General features: G+C 43.6%; 1 protein-coding gene across 1 annotated transcript in view; it reads right to left on the reverse strand.

Annotated features, from left to right (window-relative positions):
- Positions 1-3,127: 3,127 nt before the first annotated feature.
- RHBDD1 (rhomboid domain containing 1) overlaps positions 3,128-24,053 on the reverse strand; it is a 75,711-nt gene continuing 54,785 nt past the window's right edge. Inside the window, exon 6 of the mRNA XM_019533049.1 lies at positions 3,128-4,119. Within this exon, the coding sequence (XP_019388594.1) occupies positions 4,001-4,119 (119 nt within the window). The 3' untranslated portion in view covers positions 3,128-4,000. The remainder of the gene's footprint in view (positions 4,120-24,053) is intronic.

Raw genomic sequence — 24,053 nt, forward strand, 5'->3', positions numbered from 1 at the left:
TGTGCAGCCAGTAGATCAAGGGAAGTGATTATTCAGCACAGGTGAAGCCACATCTGGAGTATTATGTTCAGTTTTGGGTCTCCACTACAGAAAGGATGTGGACAAATTGGAGAAAGTCCAGCAGGGGGTGAAAAAATGGTTAGGGGGCTAGAGGACATGACTTATGAGGAGAGGCTGAGGGAAGAGGCTTATTTAATCTAGAGAAGAGAAGACTGAGAGGGGATTTAATAGCAGCCTTCAACTACCTGAATTGTGGGGGAGGTGAAAGAAGATGGAGCTAAACTGTTCCCAGTGGTGGCAGATGACAGAACAAGGAGCAACAGTCTCAAGTTGCAGCAAGGGAAGTTTAGGTTAGATATTAGGAAGAATTTTCTCACTAGGAGAATAGGAAAATACTGGAACAGGTTACCCAGAGATGTGGTGGAAGCTCCATCCTCGGAGGTTTTCAAGACCCAGCTAGTCAAAGCTTTGGCTGGGAAGATCTAGTTGGGGATAGTCCTGCTTTGAGCAGGGGGTCAGACTAGATGACCTCCTGAGGTCCCTTCCAACCCTAACTTCGTATGGTTCTATGATTCCAATACATTAACAGTATTGCATATGCCATCATCAGCATTCTCTCCAAGCTGCATGAATTCTTTTAAGGAAAAGTTTTCATTTTAATTTAATAAAGTGCAGGGGTAAACCCTGACAGGAAACCAATAATTCTCTATTTCAGGGTTTTCAACCTTTTTTGGTTGGTGTACTCCTGGAGGCCCGTCAAGAAGCAGGGAGAGTCCCCCAGCAACCAGATGATGAGCAGGGAAGGTGGGGGGGGCAGTGGGTGTCCCCTGGTGGCTGAGGATGGTGGGTGTCCCCTGGTGGCTGGGGACAAGCAAAACCCAAAGTGCCAGCAGCAAAACTGGAAGTGCCAGCAGTTTCTCTGCACCACTGCCGTGTTCCCCCTGGGGCCTTCCAAAGTACCCCCAGAGGTACACGTACCCCAGTTTACAACCTCTGCTCTATTACATCAATAAACTATTCCAAAGGTTACACTTCCACGACAATACAAAGAGCTGAAAAAACTAATGAATTCAATGGGAGCAGAATTGGTCCTAAACACAGATAAACTCTTTAATTAATTACCTGATTAGTTGTCATCTCTAATACACTGAAGTATTCAATGTATAAAAATATGGCAACTTACGGGCTTGCTCACTTATTAGCTATTAAAACATGGAACAAATGGACAGACAGGCTCAAAATGTAAAAGATATTTATTTCAACTTTGTACTAAGAAAAAGGTGCAGTGGCCATATAGTGAACAAGGTTATTTGTGAATGTTTCATGACAAAGCTCATTACAAAATGGCAGTAAGGAAAAAGCAATAAAGAGAACCCTAACCCATGATAATATGATGGTGCACAGTTCTGTGTCAAGAGGAGCACAGTAATAAACTCCCCCCATACCATATAACTTTATAACTTTACAAAGAAGCAATGTATTAAAAATGGGATACTGGTTTGGGTTTGTTTCAGCACTTTTTGCAGTTGACTAATAGTGCCATGAAGCCACTGTTCATAAACAATATTGCATCCAGTTTGGTTTGTACGGTTGCTGGAATCACTTAAATAATGGAGCTTCGTGAACAAAACCAGCTAAAACAAAACTCTGCACCAGAGCTTTTAGACCAGTTTTGCTAGGAGATAATGCTGCCTCTTCCTCATGTCACAAAACCATGCACTAACAAAAGTACTGAGACTGGAAAATTTTCTTTGGTTTGTTACATGATTTTGTAAGTGAATGTATAAAATTAGAAAAATCACCCTACTTGAAGATAAAAGAATACATGCTACTTTAATTTGTGACTAGTATATATATATACACACACATATATACATATACATATACATATACATATACATATATATATATATATACACACACACATACACACACACACACTGTGTAAACAGCAGGGATGATTAACAAAAAATCTTTTTATCAGCTATTTCATCCTGCAGAAGGACAGAAATGGACATTACAATACCATGTTTCCTGTACTCAGAATTGGCCAGAAAGGACTGTGGTGAATAGGAATGAATAGTATCTGCTATATATACACACCTTGACACAGACTTTACAAAGATGGTCAGAGCTGCAGCATAGTTCAGATTGTTGGCTCCCAGCACCTAGAAAGCCAAATATATGGCATGCTCATTTTCTGCTTTTCCTTAGCATGAACCTTAATCAAAGATACTAGGAAAAGGGTGGAGGACAACATATGAATTTTAGCCAACTGATTTCCTCTTGTATGTCTGTTGATAAAAATTAGAAGGTACACATATACATCTAACATGCATCCAGCAGTTTCAGATATTGTTTGAATGAACAGTTTCTTGTTTTGTCAGTTTTATCAGCCATTTTATATAATATCTGTAAGAATACAAATCAGTCTGAAACTCCAGAGGAAGGTACAGGTTTCAACATTTCATAGTGCAGGGTCCTGAAAATAAGCTAAAAAAGAATTGCCTGCCCCAACACTCAAACTAAATCAGTGCTTACACATTTCCAGCAGTTCCACATCATATGCCAGCAATCAAAATTTTTTTTTCAAGAGGAGATGCCTTTCAAGACTGAAAGGAATTTCTCCCATCCAGGTTTTCCATTGCTCAGACTTTCTTTTTTAAAGTATGATCTTTCAGGATGGTAACACATACTGACATACTGCCCGTCCCCATCTCCCCTCCTGTTAATTAGAACTGCTATGTTAGCTGCTGTGTGTGACCAATAGCATTCTAAGTTTTCTACAAACCTGCAGCTCCACAATGCCCTGCACAGGTACACTGCAGTGGAGACAGAGCACAGCTGTCTTTTTTTTTTAGCAGCCTCCAAGTGCTACAGCCATTATTTGACTATCTGTTACTGGGGGGTGGGGGCGTGTAGGCTAAGCAGAGTCATGGTGTTGTCCTGATACAGAGCTGCATTAGTACTGATATTGGGTACATCAAGCCCTGCTGTCCAGTGTTTCTGACAGCACCAAGCAAGCAGCTTATCTCCAGCCAACAACATCTTCCCTCTCCCAACACAGCTCACTCTTACAGAAACTATAATTGAGCCAATTACAGCCAATGGGAAGAAAACAGTACAATTACAGTCGTCTGAACATTTACATGGTAGAGTTTGTGTAGCCTAATGCATACACAGAGTTTTTGAACAAGGGAACTAATTAAGTATATAACTAAGGAACTAGCCTCACAATTTTAGCTCATGTCACTTCCCTTGAAAAAAAACAAAAACAAAAATGCTATTAAAGTAAAATAACCCTGAAAAAGGAAGGACATTCAGAGTTGAGGCTCAAGATTACCATGCTGGTTACAGGCAGTCACAAGGTACCGTACAAAGTTACAAATTGGTTTTACTGCAAATGTTCTCTAGACAAAATTGACAATTTGATGACTTGATAACCAAATTTCACAGTAAAATACGTTGTGTTGGTTACTTACTAGGATTGCTACACCTGTACCCAACTTGCACATGCTTTCAAAATCATGTTGAAACGGTATCAGCCAGGCTCAAATGTGCTCATTGCTCAGATGGTGTTATGCAAGCAGTATTTTAAAAAAACCCAAACATTTTACACAAAACATTTCAAAAGATTGCTCATCATGGGCAAACAGAGGGGAAAACTTTTGGAGGAAAGATATGGCTGGTTTAAAAATTAAGAATTGAAAACAAACATCAGAGGTATATTTTCCTTATTTTCCTTGAGAGCTGGACTTAGTTGATCAGTATTTACATACAGCAAATGGTGAGCTGCCAAGGACTGCATTTCGACTCTAAGCTCAAAACTTTGGACCCCTTTAATTTAAGCCCAGATTTTCAGCCCAAGTTTGGCAAGTCTTTTGCACATTTTGCTGGTGGTAAATAATTATGAAGGAAAGTAAAAACAGTATAAAGTTCTGCAACTATTTTGGCAACTATGAAGAGCACTTCACACATTTCCACTGGACATCTGATGATTTCACCTCCTCTCAAATCTATTAAGCCTTTGTCTTCTCATTTCCTCTTCTGACAACTGTTCAGATGGAAACCAAAAACCATAGGGTTGTCTCTCGTGATGATATCTGCCTGCACTGAAATCTGTACAATACAAAATGAAAAAAAGAACAAAAAACAAGGTTAACCACTTGGGTTTCATAATACATCAAGTCATCTCCATCTTGCAATTCTAAGACTGATAAAAGTTCAGGGAAGTAGTGATCTTGACCAACCTTTTTCCATCAACATGAAACATATTTTTTAAATGTTATTGGTTCTGATATCCAACAAGGAGGTTTAACTACCAGAAACTGATGCCACAGGTCTACAACTGCATGCAACTCATCTACCACTTCCTTAGTACGACTCATAGGATATTAATTCAAATCTTAAAATGTAGTGAAAAACAAACAAACAGTCTCACAGGAAGAAAAAAGGCTATATATAAACAAAGTAATTAATAAGAGCATCATCTGTCTTTATTAATAAACTATATTGAACTGAATCAAGTGAAAAGTTGTGCTCAACTGAGGTACATAGGACCCTAACATAAAATTCTAGAAGCTGATTTAGAACTACACAGACTCCTATCCTATTAGAGACTCAATTGTCTTGGAAAAATCCTTTATCATAGAAATGTTTCTTTGAAGGATTTTCTGTGCAGTTTTAATCAGTAAAAGATAAGAAATCTTTGTTTGACAGTAAAGTATCTCTTAGATCAGTGGGGGCCAAACTTTTTGGTAGGGGTGCACTGATAAAGATTTTTTTGGCCAATACTTCTGGTCAATGATTAACCAACCATGTCAGCAAATGCTGATCCATTAATCAATATTTAGTAAGAGTGCAAGAAATTTTAAACTACTAATATACATAAACCCTTTTTTGTTGCTTTTACATTTATAGCACATGCACACACACACATGCCTCCTGCCTGTCTTTTCATTCACTGTCCCCATTTGAAACCATCATCTTCATTGAATTCCAGTGCAGAACTGCTGTCCACTGAGGCTACATACTCACTTTTGGAAGCAAAACTCACGTTTATTGTGACTTGAAGCAAGCCTGCACAAATGATGACATGAACAAGTCTGAAGCTTTCTTAGAAAACTGATAAAACAGAAAAAAATTCTTTCAAACTGCAAGCACTCTTTGGAGTCTCCTGAATTATCAAACATTTTGACAACTTTTTCAACTCTCATAAAGATCTATGAAGAACTGAATTTGCCATAAAAATAATCAGCTGGCAATACTACCAGGGAGTGAGAAAGGTATTTATACCTGGGGCTGAAAGAGACAAGCGGAAATGTAAACTGTTTTCTTCTCCAAAATCCCAAGTTCTCTTTCAGATCTTTTTAATGAACTTTCTTTTGTCATGGATGAACTAAAAGCTGTTCTGCATTCCCAATTAAGCAGATAACAGTGATTAGAGTATAAACTGATGCTGAAGTACGACATGTATATCTGAATAAGAAAAATGGACACACACATGAAAAAACAAGGGACTACACAATTTTTAATGTACCATATTTATTTGAATCCAAGGCAAGTCGTCCCCTCCCCTGCCCAACATGGAGGGAGGGACACCTTGTCTTGGATTTGAGAACCAGCCTGAGGCAGGCACTGCTACAGCTCCAGCTCTGGTTCTGACCTTGTGCTGTCACTGCCGGCCAGGACCAGGGTGGCTCAAGGAGGGCAGACATTGCCAGGAGGAGTATGCCACCACTGCTACCACCTGGCCAGCAATGGAATGGGGGGGGAGGATGAGGGAGGAAGATGGGGGAGGGCAGTGGCCATATCAGACTGCCTGCCCTCCCACCCACTCTTTCCCCGCCACTTGCCTCTCTCCCATTGCTTTGCATTAGCAGGGGTGGGGGTAGAAGGGAAGGGAGCGAATACATTCAAGACAAGTCTCTATGTTATACATGGAAAAGCATAACAAATGGAAAATTATACATTTATATAATCTAATTACTGGAGGGTCATCTTGAATTCAGGTAAATATGGTATATAATGTGTTTAAAATATTTTCCTTTAAAAAGAAAATAGCTTTAAGTTAGACATGATTTTTTGAAAATGTCAACATTTGTATTTCAATGAAATTAAAAATTAGAGGTATAATTTATTGGCAAAAACTGCTCCAGACTGTACTGAAATAATAGTCTGGGTATGAGCTAAAGAAACTCAGCTCTGTAGCATCAGTCTAGCCTCTCTGTGCTGAATGCTTAGGCATTATAGACAAGGCTCAACAACAAATTCACTGATGCCACCAGTCTTAGCGCAATGCAAGTCCTATTCTAGATAAAGTTCTGACCACTTTTGAGGTTTTCATCACCACATGAAGTAAACCTGCTCCAGATATTTGTCCAGCACAGATCCTGTATTCTAACATATTATTTTGAACTTATATTTTTCCAGGATGCAATCACTATAATAATTAGAATCCACCTCCAGTACTCTCCGGTATAACTTTCTGGTATATCTAATATCAAAGTGATATGCCACCATATATATATATATACACACACATACACACAGACAAAAACAACAAATATTTTCAAGGTTTTTCAATTTAAAAAAATGCTATAAACCAGGGGAAGTTTTGCAGCAGGAATAATTTTCATGGAAGCATAGAAAGGATTTTTGAAGAAGGCTTTACGTCAAACTCTGTTGAAGCTCTGTAATTAGGAAGAAAAAATATTTGCAGATTATCTACAATTGTATAAATCAGGAAAGAATGTATGTAATATGGAAAAACTAAGCTTTTATGAAGAAATATAATTTATTGGTAGAGAGCTAAATAACTGTCCAAGGAAATTTATTTTTTATAGTGGCTGTAAGCTTATTTCATTGCAATAAAATTAATCTGACCTAAACACACATTACTGTTAAGGTTCTGGGCATTTGGACCATGTTTTCAGCATGTTCAACATAGTCATCTATGGTCATCTATACTCAATGAAACAAGGAGACACACAGACTCGTGTAAGTAAAAGTAACTGCAGCTTTTTGACTGGTTCAATGGTTCCATGGAAAACACAGTGCCTATTCATGATTTCTGCAATGTCTAAAAATTAATTTTAAATTCAAGTCTTATTATTAGTATTATTTTGGATAACACAGAAAGACTGGGGAGTGGAAAAAAAGGACTGTATTCTACAAGCCAAGTCTTGAGAGGTGCCGAGCATTTACAATTCCCAGATCAGTGTCATTGCTCATCCTCAGTTCCTCTAAAGATCGTGTTTTTCATTAACATTCTTCAGCACTTCGTGTTAGTATATTTTACAGTAATAAAACATATCTTCAAAATCATGGCTCAAGATGCATTAACAATCTAAGCACCAAAACAGGAATAAACCTCTTACTATGAATTTTGCCTGAAGGCATAAAAAAAGAAAGACAGCATTTGGAAAATTCCATTTGGGCTGTAAATGCAAGAAATTCAATATTACCTAGTTGTGTGTTTAGAAAAATAAATTATCTTCTAAATTTAAACATTCTTCTTCACTGTAATTCATGTTTAGGGGTTTTCTATGTATCCATATTAATTGTTATAATTTTTGAACACTTGCTGAAACTGTTGACTTACAGCACATCCACTACCCGATATTGCATCAGAGCAATTTATGACATTAGAACAAATTGTTATAAATGTATGCTACATACAACTCAAATATGGATGCAAGAAGCACATTCCTTAATGAAACACTTGGGGACAATAAGGGAATGGCCCTCCAAGCCACTAAACTATCTGTTGCAAGTAAGGCAGACAAGTTAAAGTTGAGATTTCAGTCAGCTGCTTTCTTCCTATAAAAAGTTACTATCAGTGAAGCAACTAATACCTCTTATTACCTCTGCCTGTAATCAGACCACCAAGTCTTACCATGTGAGACTTGGTAAGACCTGGCAGGACTTGGTAAGACAAGGCAAATGAGAAACTTGGCCTAAAAGGTAAGATAATATGTTCTATACATTTTATCTCTCAAATATTTTGCTATGTAAAGTTTTCAATCTGTTTGAAGTGAAGTATGCAACTAGAACACTTAGGTGACATTAAATTTAATATTACTAAGAATTCTGATATTTTCATCCATAGACCTAATGGCTGTGTCCATACGAGCATGGCCGTGCGGTATGTGGCACCAGAAACACATCTGCAGCGCCACATACTATACATTCAGTGGTTCTCCATGCTGCAAGGTAGCAGCACTGTGGGGAGGGGAAGGGGGTTGACCCCAAGAGATTCCAGAGTCAAAAAAAACCCACACAAAAAAAGGTGGAACAGTGCATGCAGGGGCAGAGTGTGCCACCCAAAACCAGAGCCTGGCTCCAAGTGGCAGGATTGCTGCTACTGCAGGCGTAGAAGGCCTCCAGAGCCCTAGGTAAGGCTGCTGGGATGAGCCCAGTGCTGGCCCCAGCATCCCCTTCCCCACATGGGGAAACCTGCCGTGCGCCAGAGGGCACATGGCACAGGTGTTCCCTGGGGAAAAGTAGCAGCTGCATCCTGTCCTCATGGAAACAAACGTCCGCACTTGTGTAGATGTAGCCAATGAGTTCAAAACTAAAACTGAAGACAATCATCAACAACTAGCAGGTGTTTTTACTATAGGCATCTAAAATCAGAATTGTAGCCAACTGTATGTATATTAATTCAAACACAGAACCTAACCCAAGAAATGCCCTATTTGTGTGCATCTGGCCAGAGTCACAAAAACAACTATACAGGACAATAATGTTGTAGTTATTGTCACTTATGCTCTAGGTGATCCCATTTGTTCCAGCAGGACTGTATGTGATACACCCAAGACTGGCAGCCAGCACACTACTCCTAAATTAGACAGCCCCATTTTGGGTACATTAATTTTATGAGAAAGGAAAGACGAAAGCCATTGGCAGAACATTTTTCATAATGTGTGTGATGCTCCATAAACAAAATAAGTGCGGTTTTTGATAATAATTTGATTTGGGATCTTTTCTTTGCCTGAGTGGGAGAGACGACTATCACAGCAAACAATGCGTTGACATGATTAAACGGGAGCTATCTGCTTGATGACAAACACATTTATCCAGCAGATGGCGCCACAGTCACAGTCATTCAAGGAAACTAGGACAGCCCAGTCAACAAAGCATTCCGCATAGTAAGCGGTATTAAGGTTATTTTGAAACAGATGGGCTCTAGAGAAGCTGCTGCATCAAATATCATAGAATTGTTTATTGTCTGGCTGGTTGGAAACCCTGGGATTATTCACCAGCATCTAGCAGTTTCTGTGTGACATCAGGTTTCATCTAAACTAAAGCAAAATACAAAGTGAAATCCCACTAGAATACACACACACACACAATTCTGAATTCAGAACTTCAACTTGCTACTGCGTACTGTGTTATAACCAAACACGTGTTCTCAAAAGATCAAAAATAATCAGTGTGCTAACTCTAATGAAGAGTAGCCAGCTAACAGCCCCAATTTGTTGGACACAAGCTAGACGTGTTTTGTTTTGGATTTTTATATCCTGCTACCAAAAATGCTTAAGACCTTTTCCATTTTAATATCACATCTTCAGCATAAGGGACTGCCCTTGGAATTCCTGTGCAGTACACTCAAGGACTTTGCAGGCACACCATGTTTCAAAAGCTTTATTAAAGCTGGAAGCCACCGATAAAAAAAGTATTTTGACTTGTCAGTCTGTCTCTTATGCTATTTCCTCTACTTATGTCCACTTCGTGACTCTTCAGTCGAAACATCTTTTCACCTACTTGTGCTTTTTATGTTACTATGCTTCATATCTGAGGCTGGAACATCAACACAATACTTTAATATAGCCCGTGAGCTGTACTTAAAACTGAGTGGTGAGGAAAGAAAAGACTGAAGGGGAAAATGAAGTCAACTGTTTCAACAGCAACAATTTAACATTTAAGGCAGCTGGTCGCGTAAAAAAGGTTAAAGATATAGATAGAACTGCTGTTTCTAGAAAGAAGAAACTGAGTAAGAAAGGATTCTTTCTTAGAAGCAAAAATCCTTATAGTAAGTCCATGGAGTTTTGCTATTAACTTCACCTTTCCTTTAGCTACTCCAAAGAATTCTTGCTAAGAATTCTGGAGAGTAGGAAGAAACTTACAGCAATCCTGCCTGAAAAGGCGATGATGTGACAGGGAGATAATATTAAGTCCAAGAAGGCCTTGGAATACTGCAGAAAAGGCATTCCGGTTCTCCTTGCTGAATCCTGATTCTTAAAAAGGCATCTTTTCCTGATGCTTAATTCTTTGCCTTTAGTCTTAATTCAGTGTTTGTGATAGAACAACTATTTCCATCTATCATTCATATAGTCTCAAACAGGATTATGATGTTTTGCTTGGCTTCTGTGGAATATGCATGTCAAAAGGAACGCAGGCTTATGACTTTAGGCAAAGAATAAGTGGTAGAAGCAGACAAAACCAATAAGAGATGTATCTTGGTTTTCATGCAAATATTCTTAAGGAGCAAACAGCAGCAGCAGCAGCCTGCAGAAAATATGATTATAAGGAGAATGCCTATCTACTATTTACACATATACAGCAAAATCTGCTAGGAAAAGATTAAAAAAAAATTGCAATGGAAATAGCAAGCATATACTTTAGGTCTAACTTAATATTGGACTCTTCATAAAGGGAAGATTTTTTAAATTGTCAAAATGATGTGCGACTGCAAATATGCCAATCTAAGGAGGACAGAGAAAAAAAAATCCAGCACCACATTTAAACTCTTCTGCCATTTACAGTCAACTGAAATTTAAATGTTGCTGAAAATACCATTCAAGTCTCTGATATGAAAATTTTATTTGTGAAGCTGCAGACTTCTTATTCTGATAATTTAAAAAAAAAGAAGTTATTTATCCTTCAATAACTGTTATTTGAGCTGTGGTGACTATGAGTGGATGTGCTTAAACCAGTATTTTTATTTATTTACTTTTTACTAGCCATGGCTATGCATATGTCCTCAACCACCTTGTTCTCCCATACATGGGGAGAACAGATGTAAACATCTGTGGTTCTTCTGCAGTTCAAAGCAGGGATGAAGGATGTCAAGAGATCCATGCTAACAAAATCACTGCAAAGAATCATAGCCACTGTTGCATAATTAGCCTCTCTTCTTTAGCATGTGTCAGCATGGATGCCTCTTTAAGGGACTGGCAAGGAATATCCTCTCCAAATGGTGAGGGATGAGAAATTTCAACTATGCCAGTCAAACAGGACTGGAGTACTTCTTGCCTGAATCTCACATCTGATCTTGTAGCCAAATCCAGTGCATAATGATTTATAAACATAAGCAAATTGCTCCACATAGCCTTATGGATTTCAGATAGTCTTATATTTTTGAGATGCTGAAGATCTTAACTAAGTTCTAGCAGAGTGAGAACTGATGAAGAGTGAGGGAATACAGCCTCAGCTGGTAGCACAGTGTGATACACTGAGTTATATCCTTGCAGTCTTGAACTTTAGATTAATCTCCAATTGCCACAAACATATAGGGAAAATCTGAAAGACCTAGTCCTAGCTCAGTCTAGCACCAGAGAATGTAAGATATATGTAAAGTAGTGATTCTCAACCATGGTGCCATGGCACTCTGCAATCCTTTCAAGGGTGTCGCACAATGTTAGCATTGTTAGGTTTACATGCATGATTCAGAAGATAAACTCAGAGATTTCAAATAGAAATCCACAGCAGTGGTCTTTCTAAGTTCTTAGCAACAGAAAAACTGCTCTATTATTTTTCTGTAGTAAAAAAAAAGAATGAAGACTAACAGCCCTCATTTTCTGAGAGGTGCTTCGAGTCTATTGTGGCATGCCCCAAATCTAAGGTTGAGAACCACTGATCTAAACCATGCAGTTTATTTTCTCCAAAAGCAATATAGTATGTAACCCTAGCCACAGAGCTACCCATGGCCATGTCCATATTCAGGGTCCCAGGGTGCTAAATAGCCTTGGTCAACCTCCCAGCCCCTAAGGCTGGAGCCACCTCTTCGTGGCGTGCTTTCTTGCGGTTTCCCCACATACAGTCTAACTATTTACACAGTTTATTATTTACAAAACACCCAATATATGAATGAGGTTAATAGCAGAACAGGATATCAATAATCTAATTGTCAAAGGCAGCTATCAATGAACTAAAACACTGTACAAACTGAATCAAAGATACCCTCAGTACAACTCCTCAGCTTAAATCTTGAGACTCTTGCTCTCTGCTCTCGGCTCTCTGCTAGAGCCTGCATGGGGAAGAGCAGCTCTCCTCGCTTCAGCTGTCTGTGGTATCTTGCAAAGAAATACACACTGTCTCCTATCCCCCAAAGCACTGTTCTCCAATTCCCAGACATGGTCCCTTGTGCTGACACCTGAAACAACCCTGGGTTTATCACCCATCTGGCCCCAGGCTGGTTCTCAGTTAACTCTCTCCAGAGCCTTCCCAGATCAACATCCTGCCCTTCTAGGCAAGCTGACCTTCATTCCTCCACATGGGCGCTCTGCCTCAGAAAGGGAAATAGGATACCAAGTCATCTTCTCCATCACTAAGGGCAGGTTCACTTCACAGGCAAGGCTCCTCCTCGAGCTCTGTGGTCTGGGGGCTCCTTCCCTTCTGAGCCTGGCTGAGTCCCTGGGCTGAGTCCCCTTGCTCCCCCCACCAGCCTCAGCAGCCAATCAAAAACATGCAGATGCTCTTGCAAGCAACAACTTTCTGCAACTTTCTGCAAACTTTCCCGCTCTGCCTTTGCAGGGATCCTGAGCCCTGCTGCAAATCCAGCAGCAGCTGTTACAAGTGCATGAAAAAAACCTAAGCGTTAACCTCCAGATGGAACTCAGACACCACCCTGATAGTGTATTTTGTGGGAGGTCTTGGTAGTTTTTCTTTGTAGAACAAGGTATGTGGAACTACAAGCACTTGCAACTCACTCATTCTTTTGTTTGACGTGAAGGCCATCAAGAAATTTGAGTGTGAGATGGGATGCCAAGATGGGAAGAAGCTTTGGGACTGGTAAACATGCATGTGTAAGACCCTAGAGAAGTGTTGATATTAACAAATGACAGAAGACTGAAAACAACTATAGTGGAACATAATAGATCAGAGGCATGCAAAATACAGCCCTCAGGCCGAATCCAGCCCACCAGGCTCCTAAAAAATTTAATAAACTAATATTTATTACCTCTTGGCTCCGTGTGAAAGCAGACAGGAACCAGGGGCAGTAGGACCCAGAGGGAGCCTCGGGAGGCTTGAACAGCCCAGCTACACCCCATTCCTAGCCAGTTCCCCCCTTTCCTTCCCTACTTCAACACCACATGGCTCCTGGCTGCATTGCCGGACCACAGAGCACGGGACCGTGCTTGTAAGTGTGTGCAGGCTTCGGTGCAGTCTGTGTGCATGCAGGCTTGGGGGCAGAATCCCACATGCACAACCCACCATACACATGCACCCCCCCCCCTTGCACTGCCATACACAAACCCCATACCCACCCACACCCCACATATCCACACACACCCCCACATGCTCCCTCACCCCACATACTCACACACACCCACAGCTCCCACAAATTTATACCCACCTTGCACAACATACGAGAGTAAGACTCCATTTGAAACTATTGTGCAACCACCTCTATGTACAATACGCAAACCCATGTAAATCAGGACAAAAATATTTTTTAAATCAAATTAATGAATGGTGTAGATAAGGGGTAAGCAAGGTTTTTTTGGCCGAAGTGCCAAAAAACACCACAGTGCCTACCTTGGAAGATGCCAGAGTGCCGGCATGCCAGAAAAACAAAATGAGGGCAGGGGGTACATGGTAAGATGCCCTGCTTGTGCCCCTTGCCCCCCAGCTTTGCTGACCCTTGACCCCCATCCAAAACCTCTGCCCCCTAGCCCAGGCTCTGTGGCTGTCAGCAGCTACCCCAGCTCTGGGTAGCTGCTGGAGCCCAGGCTGCTCCCAGCAGGGCTTGCAGCACCCTAGCTGCCTCCTGGGAGCAGGCCAGGCTCCTGACTGGCAGCAGCTACCCAGAGCTGGGGCCAGCTGCAGCTGGGAGGCTGCAACCAGCTGTGCCAGGCTCCGGAGCCCCAGCATCAGTTCTGTACTGGCACATGCATGCGTGTCTCAGAGCGGGCAGTGGAGGAGGGGCCTGAGGCAGTGCAGCCCCAGTCTCTCCCCCATTCCTGGCACAGAGCTGTTGACTTGGCTCTGGAGCCTGGCGCAGCTGTTTGTAGCCAGCCTGGCCTCTGGGCAACTGCAGGAAGCAGCGGGCAGGCTGCAACCAGCTGTGCTGGGCTCCACAGCTCTGGCATCAGCTCCATGCTGGCAGCAACTGCATGGGCACCCAGGAGTAGGCTGTACCATCCTGCTGCCTGCCCCAAGGTATCCATGCAGTTGCCACCAGCATGGAGCCCGGCGCAGCTGTTTGCAGCCTTTCCGCTGCTTGCTGCAGCTGCCCAGAGCCTAGGCTGGCTACAAATAAGCTGTGCTGGGCTCCAGAGCTCAGTCACTAGCTCTGTGCCAGGAGTGGGAGAGAGACTGCACTGCCTCAGGCCCCTCCTCCACCACCTGCTCCGAGGCATGTGTGCATGCGCCAGTACAGAGCTGATGCCTGGGCTCCGGAGCCCAGTGCAGCAGTTTGGAGCCTCCCGGCTGCAGCTGGCCCCGGCCAGCAGCTACCCAGAGCCAGCGCTGGCCAGGGCATGCCAAGCAAAATGGCCTCATGTTGCCGACCCCTGCTGTAGATGTTTGCTTTTTAGAATATAATTTGGTATTTTTCTGGTTCTGAGATTGCAAGCCCTCTTACTGAAAGGAGTACTTCCAGGGACAAGGGGAGGGAGTTCTGGTGGCAAAGGTGAAAGATTAGGGGTCAGGGCTTCCAGTCGCAAGATGGCAACCAGGGGGCAGGGCACCTGCCAAGGGGCGGGGCTACCCACATGGCCCTCAACAGCTTCCCAAAACTCGGTAAGCAGCTCTCCGCCTGAAATAATCACCTGCCCCTGTAATAGATGAATCTAAACACAAGTAAAGAAGAGCCTGGAATTTTTCCATTGAGGTAAGTAATGTAGTGCCTTTGGTATGAAGACCTGCTCAGGCACAGTTCATATTGAATTGTCCATATAAGACATTTTTTTTCAACTTTCAGGAGAAGGTCTTCTTTGTGAAGAGACTCCTGCTCTACACCTACACATATGATGGTCAGGCCTTTTAGTATTAATCCAACCAGCATTCACGCTACTGACTGTAGTGATGCCAGGTCTAAGGTATATTTGGCTCTGATTTTGTCATGAGGCCTGTTCAGAGCAGGAGCCTGATTGGGTCAGACCTACAAACACAGCAGATGCATGACTCATGGATATTTTGGAATAGTCAAAAGAGGGACAGAAGGAGAAAACTAGTAACAAAAGGAAGAGCTTTTTCACACAAAATTAAATCTCCAGGAGTTAAATTTCCAAATATAGCCAAAGTGGTCATCATACTATTCAGCAGCCAGGAGGGCTGCAAGAGGGAAGAGAGAGAAACTCAGTCAGCATAAGAAGCAGGGCAAATGCACAGTACCAGTGGATATAATGATTCAAAAGCAAAACACACTTGGAAATGTTTCAAAAAGGAATTATTGCAGCTAAGGTATATACATACAGTCCCTGTGGTGTTCCCCCAGCTGGAATGTTTTAGAAAGCTAACCAGGGGGCTTTGAAGGAGGATGCAGTGACCTGTGGGCCTGTTCCTTTCTCCCCCATAGGAAGGGAAAGTAGAGGAAAGGGAAAAGCAGAAAACTGGAGAGGAGAGGTAAATAGAGGTGAGGGGGGCCTCCTGCACCCCACGAGGCTCCCCCCCCCCCAGTTCCAGATCCAGTTAAGGCGGGGAATGAGCTCAGCTCCAGTTTCAGCTTCAGTTATGGTTCTTGTGCCATGTATGAGAACAAGAAGTGAAGCACTTCATAATAGTCTTATTTCAAGAGGTACTGCATTGTAAGTGCTTCAGCAACATTTTGGAATGTTTCAAAGGGCGTGTATGTCTGCACAGCTGGCTGTTTGCAATGTTTCAATTGTTACTTCTGTTATACCCGGAGCCACTGTATGATATGAACCAACAGATTCTAGACTGAAATTCAAGAGGGTTTTTTTTTTAAGATATTGAAAAAGATTTTTTGTTTTATTCACCAGTTTGACTAAGCAACAGCAGTTTGAGAATTATTTGATTAAGTGTCATCAAGGCTTTGAAACTCATACTTGGCTTTCATTTACTTCAGGCATACAATATGCCTTCTTTAACAACATAGTTGGGACCTGCTAATCATGCTCGAATGTCAGGGCATTATTTCATGTTTCAAAGTTAAAAAATTGCTCCTGGGCATGGTATAGATTGTCCATTATACAGCGATCTCTGTAACATAAGCTTGCTTGGCTTGTTTTTTCAACTTAAAATATCACTTCTATGATATTTTAAAAACCACTAAAATGTTTGGAAACTAGTTACTTACAAAAGAATAAAAGAGCAGAAGTAGCATGAAATCCAATGACAATCATGACAAACAGCAATTTCCCAAATACTGACTTGTGATGTGGGTTTGTGCCCATCATCACTCAGCTCATTCAGTGGTAGTAGAGTGCCTTCCTCTTAGATAGAGGGCAGCAGTACACGGTGCGCCTCTCTCCCTCTCGCCTGCTATTACTTACTACTGCCAAGACAGATGCATTCAGAACAATCGTCTCCATTGTTTTAATATAAATGCTGGCAAATGTAAGTTTGGACTGAATTTGTAGAGCAGAGAGAAAGCCATAGAGCAGGGGTCACCAATGTGTTCTAGAGAAGGGCCAGAACAATATAGCTCAGGTTGGAGGCAGGCAGGCACTAAGATCCAGCTACCACCACTTCGCCCTGCTGTCCAACTGTAGGATGGTGCAGAGAAGTGAAAGCCCTGCTCCATGGAACACGTGCTGCCCAAATGCAGGTAGAGCTCCCCCTCTGCCAAAGCCCTAGGAGGCCAACTGTGGCACAGTGCAGGCAGAGCTCCCCCCTGCTCTGCTGCTGCCTGGTGCAGTGTGGTGCAGAACAGCAAAAGCCCCCCACCACTGAATGTCATTCCAGCCACTGCTCCACAAGTTGGATGCAATGTCAGGGCCATCAGCTACTGACTCCTGCCACAGAGGCAAAAAATTCCTACCACTGTTCAGGAGCAAGTCAAAAGCCTAATTATCTACCATGAGTGTACCTCTATGCAAGATCGGACAGGAAACTCTTCAACTTGTCACAATTTAAAGCAAAGTCTAAAGTTAGAAAGGTGCTCACCAGGGAGCTTCTATTTCCTGCTTTTATAGCCCACGACAAACACCTACTACAAGAACTTATGGATCTCCTTTCAAGAGCTCACAAAACATTTGCTCACACCATGAGCATAAAGAAAACAGTTGGAGAATGTTGTAGAGGCCAACTAGGGGCTGTGCTCTTCTTGACCTGCTGCTCCCAAACAGGGAAGAATTGGTGGGGGATGTAGTAGTGGATGGCAGCTTGGGTAACAGCAACCACAATATGATAAAGCTCAGGGTCCTGAGGAAAGGAAGGAAGGAGAGCAACAGAGTAAGGAACCCGGACTTCAGAAAAGCAGGCTTCGACTTTCTCAGGGAACTGATGGGCAGGATCCCCTGGAAGGCCAGTCTGAAGGTGAAAGGATTCTTGAGCAGTGGGTTGTATTTTAAAGAAACCTTGCTGAGAGCACAGGAACAAACCAACCCACTGTGCAGTAAGACTAGCAAGTATGAAAGAAAACCAGCTTGCCTTAGCAAGGAACTCTTCAGTGAGCAAACACACAAAACGCAAATTTATAAAGAAGTAGAACCTTTGATGAATGACTAGGAAAGAGTAAAGAAGTATTGCTCAGGCATGTGGGGATTAGGTAGGAACATGGGGAGCCATGCAGTATGGGGCTGGGTTGGGTTGGCCCCACACGCTGCCACCATCTGTGGTTGGGGACTGGGGTGAGAGCGCAGGAGCTGTGGTTATGGGGCTGTGTGGGGCTGGCCCTGCCACCATGTGTGGCTGGGGACTTGGGCAGGAAAGCTATGGGGCTGGGCTGGGCAGGCCCCACATGCTGCCACCACTTGCACCCAGGGACTTGGGCAGGGGCTGCGTGTTATGGGGCTGGGCAGAACTGGCCCTTCTCAGTGCCACCACATGCAGATCCAGGAACTGGCACCTTCCAGGGACTCCGAGGACCACCCTCATACACAAATACACATCCACACCCTCCCATACACTCCACCATACCCCCCAAAACATACCCACACCCTCCCACACACTCTCACCTTCCACCATAACCCTACACACACACACACACACACACACACATTCCCACAGCTCCCACCCCAACCACATACCCCACACTCACACTCTTTTACACCCACCCCACCACCCTTCCCCACACACCCCACCTATCATACCCACACCGCACACACACCCCATCACACACACCTGCACCCCAACCACTCCCCCATACATGCCCCCTTACCATCCCTCACACACTATACAAGAATAAGATTGTATTTTGAGCTATACACTATGCAAACACACAAATCAGGACAAAACTATGTATTTTAATTTTATTAAAATAAGTTATACTAGATGTTTGATTTTTTTTTTAGTATACAATTTGGTTTGTTTTCTGGTTTCAAGATGGCAACATCCTCCCTCCCAAAATAAATAAGTACTTCCAAAGCAAGAGGAGGGACTTCTGGTGGCAAAGGTCAGGGATTAGGGTTGGGACTTCTGATTCCAAGATGGCAACCAGGGGTATGCATCAATGGGTAGGGCTACCCTTGTGGCCCTTGACAGTTCATCAAAACTCATTAAGTAGCCCTCCAGCCAAAATAATTGTCCATCCCTGTTCTATGACTAGATGACGGGCTCTGTGTATGCAGAGGGTGAAGTGGATGTGATGTACCCTGATTTTAGCAAGGCTTTTGATATGGTCTTCCACACCATTCTTGCAAGCAAGCTAAGGAAGTACAGGTTGGATGAATGGACTGTAAGGTAGATAGAAACTGGCTGGATCATTGTGCTCAAATCTCATGAAATTCAATAAGGACAAGTACAACATTCTGCACTTAAGATAGAACAATCCCATGCACCAGTAAGGCTGGGAACTGACTGGCTAATCAGCAGAAAAGGACCAGGGGGTTACAGTGGACAATCACTGAGTATGAGCCAACAGCGTGCCCTTGTTGCAAAGAAGACTAATGGCACACCGAACTGCATTAGTAGGAGCATTGCCAGCAGATCGAGGGCAGTGATTCTTCCTCTCTATTTGGTATTGGTGAGGCCACATCTGAAATAGTCTATATCCTTTCTGCAGTACACAGTAATTGGACGAAGTCCAGCAGAGGGCAACAAAAACGGTTAGAGGGCTGGGGCACAGGACTTCTGAGGAGAGGTTGAGGGAACTGGGCTTATTTAGTCTGAAGAAGAGACGACAGAGAAAAGATTTAATATCAGCCTGCAACTACCTGAAAGGCAGTTACAAAGAAAATGGAGTTAGGCTAGGGGTTGTCAACCTGGGGTATTTGAAAAGGCCCCAGGAGATACGTGCAGGTAGGTGGGGACAGAGCGCCACCATGCACTATCCCGCACTGCCACGCAGGCACCGCCCACCCAGCCAGACACGGGGGAAGCTCGCATGTAGCAGCTGCCGCTGCTCCGCATCCAGCTGTGCACTATCCTCCCCCACTCCGCTCTGCATCCAGCCACCAGGGGTATACTGCTCCACACCCGTCTGCCAGAGGTATACTGATCCAAAAATGTTAAAAATTCCTGAGTTAGGCTGGTCTCAGTGGTGGCATATGATTGAACAAGGAGCAATGGTCTTAAGTTGTAGCAAGAGAAGTTTAGGTTAGATATCAGGAAAAACTCTCACTAGAAGGATAGTAAGGCACTGGAACAGGTTACCCGGAGAGGCTGTGGAGTCTCCATCCTTGGAGGGTTTTAAGGCCTGGCTAGACAAAGCCTTCGCTGGGATGATCTAGTTGGGGATGGTCCTGGTCTGGGCAGGGGGTTGGACTAGATGACCTCCTGAAGTCCTTTCCAACCCTAATTTTCTATGGTTCTGTTAAATTAAAGACAGACATTTTTTACCTGCTTTTACTGACTCTTTTGCTGATTATTAAAGATCTCACAGCCTTCAAACATATATGATAAATAACTTATTTGTTCTGCCCAATCTCCAACAGTAGCACTTCTAAAGATGTGAATTCTAATACACACACACTTGCATACATGCATGCATGTGTGCACAGCTTCCTAATACAAGTTGTATTTTCTCACACACACCATGCCAATGAATAAGGTGCATATCTTGTTTGCAGAAGGCTAAATAAAGAAAAGAAAAAGAGAGACTTTTTTCAGATTAGTGGCTGAATCCTGTCTGAATAGGATTCTGACTGCATAGCTGAATCCTGACTGCTACTCAGGCAAAGTTGCATTTTTTAATCCTCTCACTGTTACCAGATTTGCCCATCACTTTGGGGTGTGCTCATTAGGGGTCCGTTTCCAGGGTCTCTGTAATTCTATCAATGTGTTACTTTTGTTTCTATATGGAGCTGTATCTCTCCCTTCTGCAAGTCCTCACCCCCAATGGAGCTACCTTGAAGGATTCTGTTTCAGTGGGGCTGGGTTCCTCCAACCACCGAATCAGTCAAACACCTATATGCAAATACACGCACAGTTTAACAGGGCATAACTAAGTCAGGCCAGGTTATTCAGCATTGACAGGCTGACACCCTCATATCCCTTGAACTCAGTTCATCAGGGCAACCATAAAATGCAGTCAGACACAAGCACATGGGTTAACAGAGCATATCTGAGTTAGGCCAGATTATTCAGAATTGACAGGCTGACACCCTCATGTGCCCTAAACTCAGTTCATCCCTTATTTCAGCAGGACGATAATAAATGCAGTTGGACACATACGCACACTCTAACAGAGTACGTCTGAGCAAGCTGGGTCCAATCAGCACTTTCAGCTGATACCCTCACATGCCTCAAAACTCAGCACGTCCCAATCTCTTGTCACAATGGTCCTAGTAGAAACTCCCTTGATGAGAAGACTCCACCGCAGTTTTGGGCATTACAGGGATCTTTGGCTTACGTAAAAGAAGTGTTAATGCAGAGCAAATGGGGAGGTCAAGGGGAAGGAAGAGTACGTGAGGTTGAAAGAGTATAGCAACCAACTTGACCATAAAAGTTATTTATTGCCAGGTATATGAATTTATGATGATACTAGTTGTAATAGCCATACAAGATAGACAAATAAAACAGTTACAATATTACATAGTTTCAGTTAGGTATTTGGGGAAGTCTAGCTCAAGTTTGATCAGCAAAAGTCAGATTTAGAAAGCTGTGCCTGGAGTCAGAGAGAGAAAGTGATCAGCAAACATTCCGTTTAGAAAGCTGTGCCCGGATTAAGAAAGCAAAAGTCAGGTTCCTGGAGTCAGAGAGAGAGATAAAGTTGGGATCTCATGACTCAGCGAAGCTTGAACCAGTCGAGGTTTCCAGGTGCTTCTTGGAGCTTGCAGACAGCCAGAGCCCTCAGCATGGTTAGTGGAGGGATTCCAGGCAGCAAAGGAGTGGAACTGTGGGAAGGGTGGCAATATTAATTGCCATTGCTCCCTCCCTGCCAAACTTCCAGATCTGTGGGAGCCCCTGCAGGCCAGAACCATGAATGCACGGGCCAGGGCTGAGCACTGTTGCTTTAAGTATTTGGTCAGTTCACTTTCTTCCACATGTAACACAAAGTGCAGTTTCCTTCTGTGTACCCTACCTACATCAATAAAAAGTAGATCCCCAGAATGGACCACTATTACGGCAAGATCAACAAAACTGGTTACAGTTCATTTTGTTGACCCAGAGCTATGACTCTGTGACGGCCAGAACCAAAGGGGTTAATGAGCAAATTATAGCAAAAACAATCTCCTTTTTGAGAGCATCTAGCAATGGCATAATAGTTAATATTAGCTAAGGCAAAGCTTGCAAGATTGTTTCCCGCAGACGTATCCTGTCTGTCATACGTATAACCGTAATGTTAAAATTAACTGTCTATACCAATCATAAGACTAACATGGCCCCTAGAAGTGGAACTAAAAACCAAAACTGCAAATGTTAGCTAATCTAACAGTTCTTGCTTAAAGGTAAACCTGACTACAAGGCAAAATTAAAACTTTTCAAAAAACGCTAATCAAAACTTTTCAAAAAATGCTAATCTCAGACCCCAAAGTAACGTGGTGTGATTTGCTTATTGGGTAAACCCAAGTGTAGGCAGAAACCAATTATGATGATTTCTAACACCTTTTAACCCCATAGGTAACAGCTGTAGGGGAAGATTGTGAGTGGCTCTAAAGCCAACAGATTAGCATAGGACAAGAGATAAAGGAACATGCACATCAAGTGACCAGTAGGAAGGACAGAACAGAATGGTCATTGCTGTTCCAAGCCCAGGCTCCAGACTCCCAGTGTGAGCAAGGACCAGATCCTGACTAAGGGACCTTCCCCAGCGCTCCCTCCGACAGCATAGATCGGGGACGCCTTACTTTGCTGAATCAACTTGGTGTGACCCAACCTGGCACTGAGGGACTATTGATAAGTTGCCAACCAAGTGGGTACTTTTTGTCAATTTGTGTGTTTGTTTTTATCATCACTGCCGATTTTTAACTTTTATTGCTATATTGTCTATTAGCTTAACCTTTTTATTAACTGTTATACGTGTAAACAATATTTTGCTGCTAAAACATATTCTTGCTGCTATTTTGCTGTTTTAAGTAAAATTTATCTTTACTGTTATAAGTAAAATTTGTCTTTGCTTCACTCCCAACTCCACCTCTTTAATCCCAAACGAAACAGCCCAGTGCCTGATACATTTGCAGTGCCCAGTTGGCCTGCAACCAAATTGATACATTCACCGTGCCCAGCTGGCCAGTGAGAAGCTCTAACCCACATTTAGAGTTGTGGGGCAGCACTCTCCCTTCAACAGACAACAAGAGCTTCCAGCCCTTTTCTCACTCAGACATATCAAAAGAACTCCATCTCCCCATTTCATTTCCCTCTGAGGCCAGGATGGAAGCAAGGCACTCCACAGTACTTTTCCCCACAGTCCCACTGAATTTTCTCTTGCTATGTGGTGTCATGGCGCGGGGTCCTAGGAGCAGCCGTGATCTCTCCAGCGCCCCCTACCGTGCCAAGCTGGCGATCAAGCACCCTCGTTCTTGCCCACCGCATCTTTGGTGGTATCTACTTCATAAGGGAGACTGCCTTTTGTCCCCTTGGACACGGTGCTCTTGTTTATCCTGGCCCCTGTTCTGTATGGATTGACTTGGCGCACTCCAGCCTTATGGGCTATGCGTGGCTCCAACCTCCCCTGTACCACACCCCAAGCCTTGCAGATGTTCTGGATATTGTTTGGTCAGTCTTCCTTTCTGCGCCCTCACTGGCATCCCCGGGCTTGTCATGCAGCCAGTGCCCCTCACTGGCGACCCCGGGCTTGTCATGCAGCCGGCACCCCTCACTGGCGTCCCCTGGGCTTGTCACGCAGCTGGCGCCCCTCACTGGCGTCCCCTGGGCTTGTCACGCAGCCGGCACCCCCCACTGGTGCCCCCCGGGCTTGTCACGCAGCCGGCGCCCCTCACAATTGGGGCTCAGGTGGCCATAGCCAGGCCTGGCCCCTAAATTCCCTCCTCGGGTCTTAAAGTGAGTGCCCGCTCTGGGGTTTCTTGTCTACGCCCGCCCTGGGGATTCTCACCATTGGGGCTCAGGTGGCTATAGCTGTGCCTGGCCCCAAATTCCCTCCTTGGGTCAACAGTTCCTGTGGGACTCAGGCAGCCTCATCCTCACCTGGCTCCCAGTCCTTTGCGCCCCTTCTCAGGGCTGGGGTCAATGCCCCCTGAATGTCGTGCCCTCCCTGGGCTCCTCGCCTCTGCACCCCCTCTGGGGCTCCGCCCGCACTGGGGCCCTCTCTCACGCTCGCCCTCCCTGGGGCTCTGCCTGCACTGGGGCCCTCTCTCACG

This window comes from Crocodylus porosus, unplaced genomic scaffold (genome assembly GCF_001723895.1).
Source record: "Crocodylus porosus isolate Cpor-Errol unplaced genomic scaffold, CroPor_comp1, whole genome shotgun sequence".
NCBI lineage: Eukaryota > Metazoa > Chordata > Crocodylia > Crocodylidae > Crocodylus > Crocodylus porosus.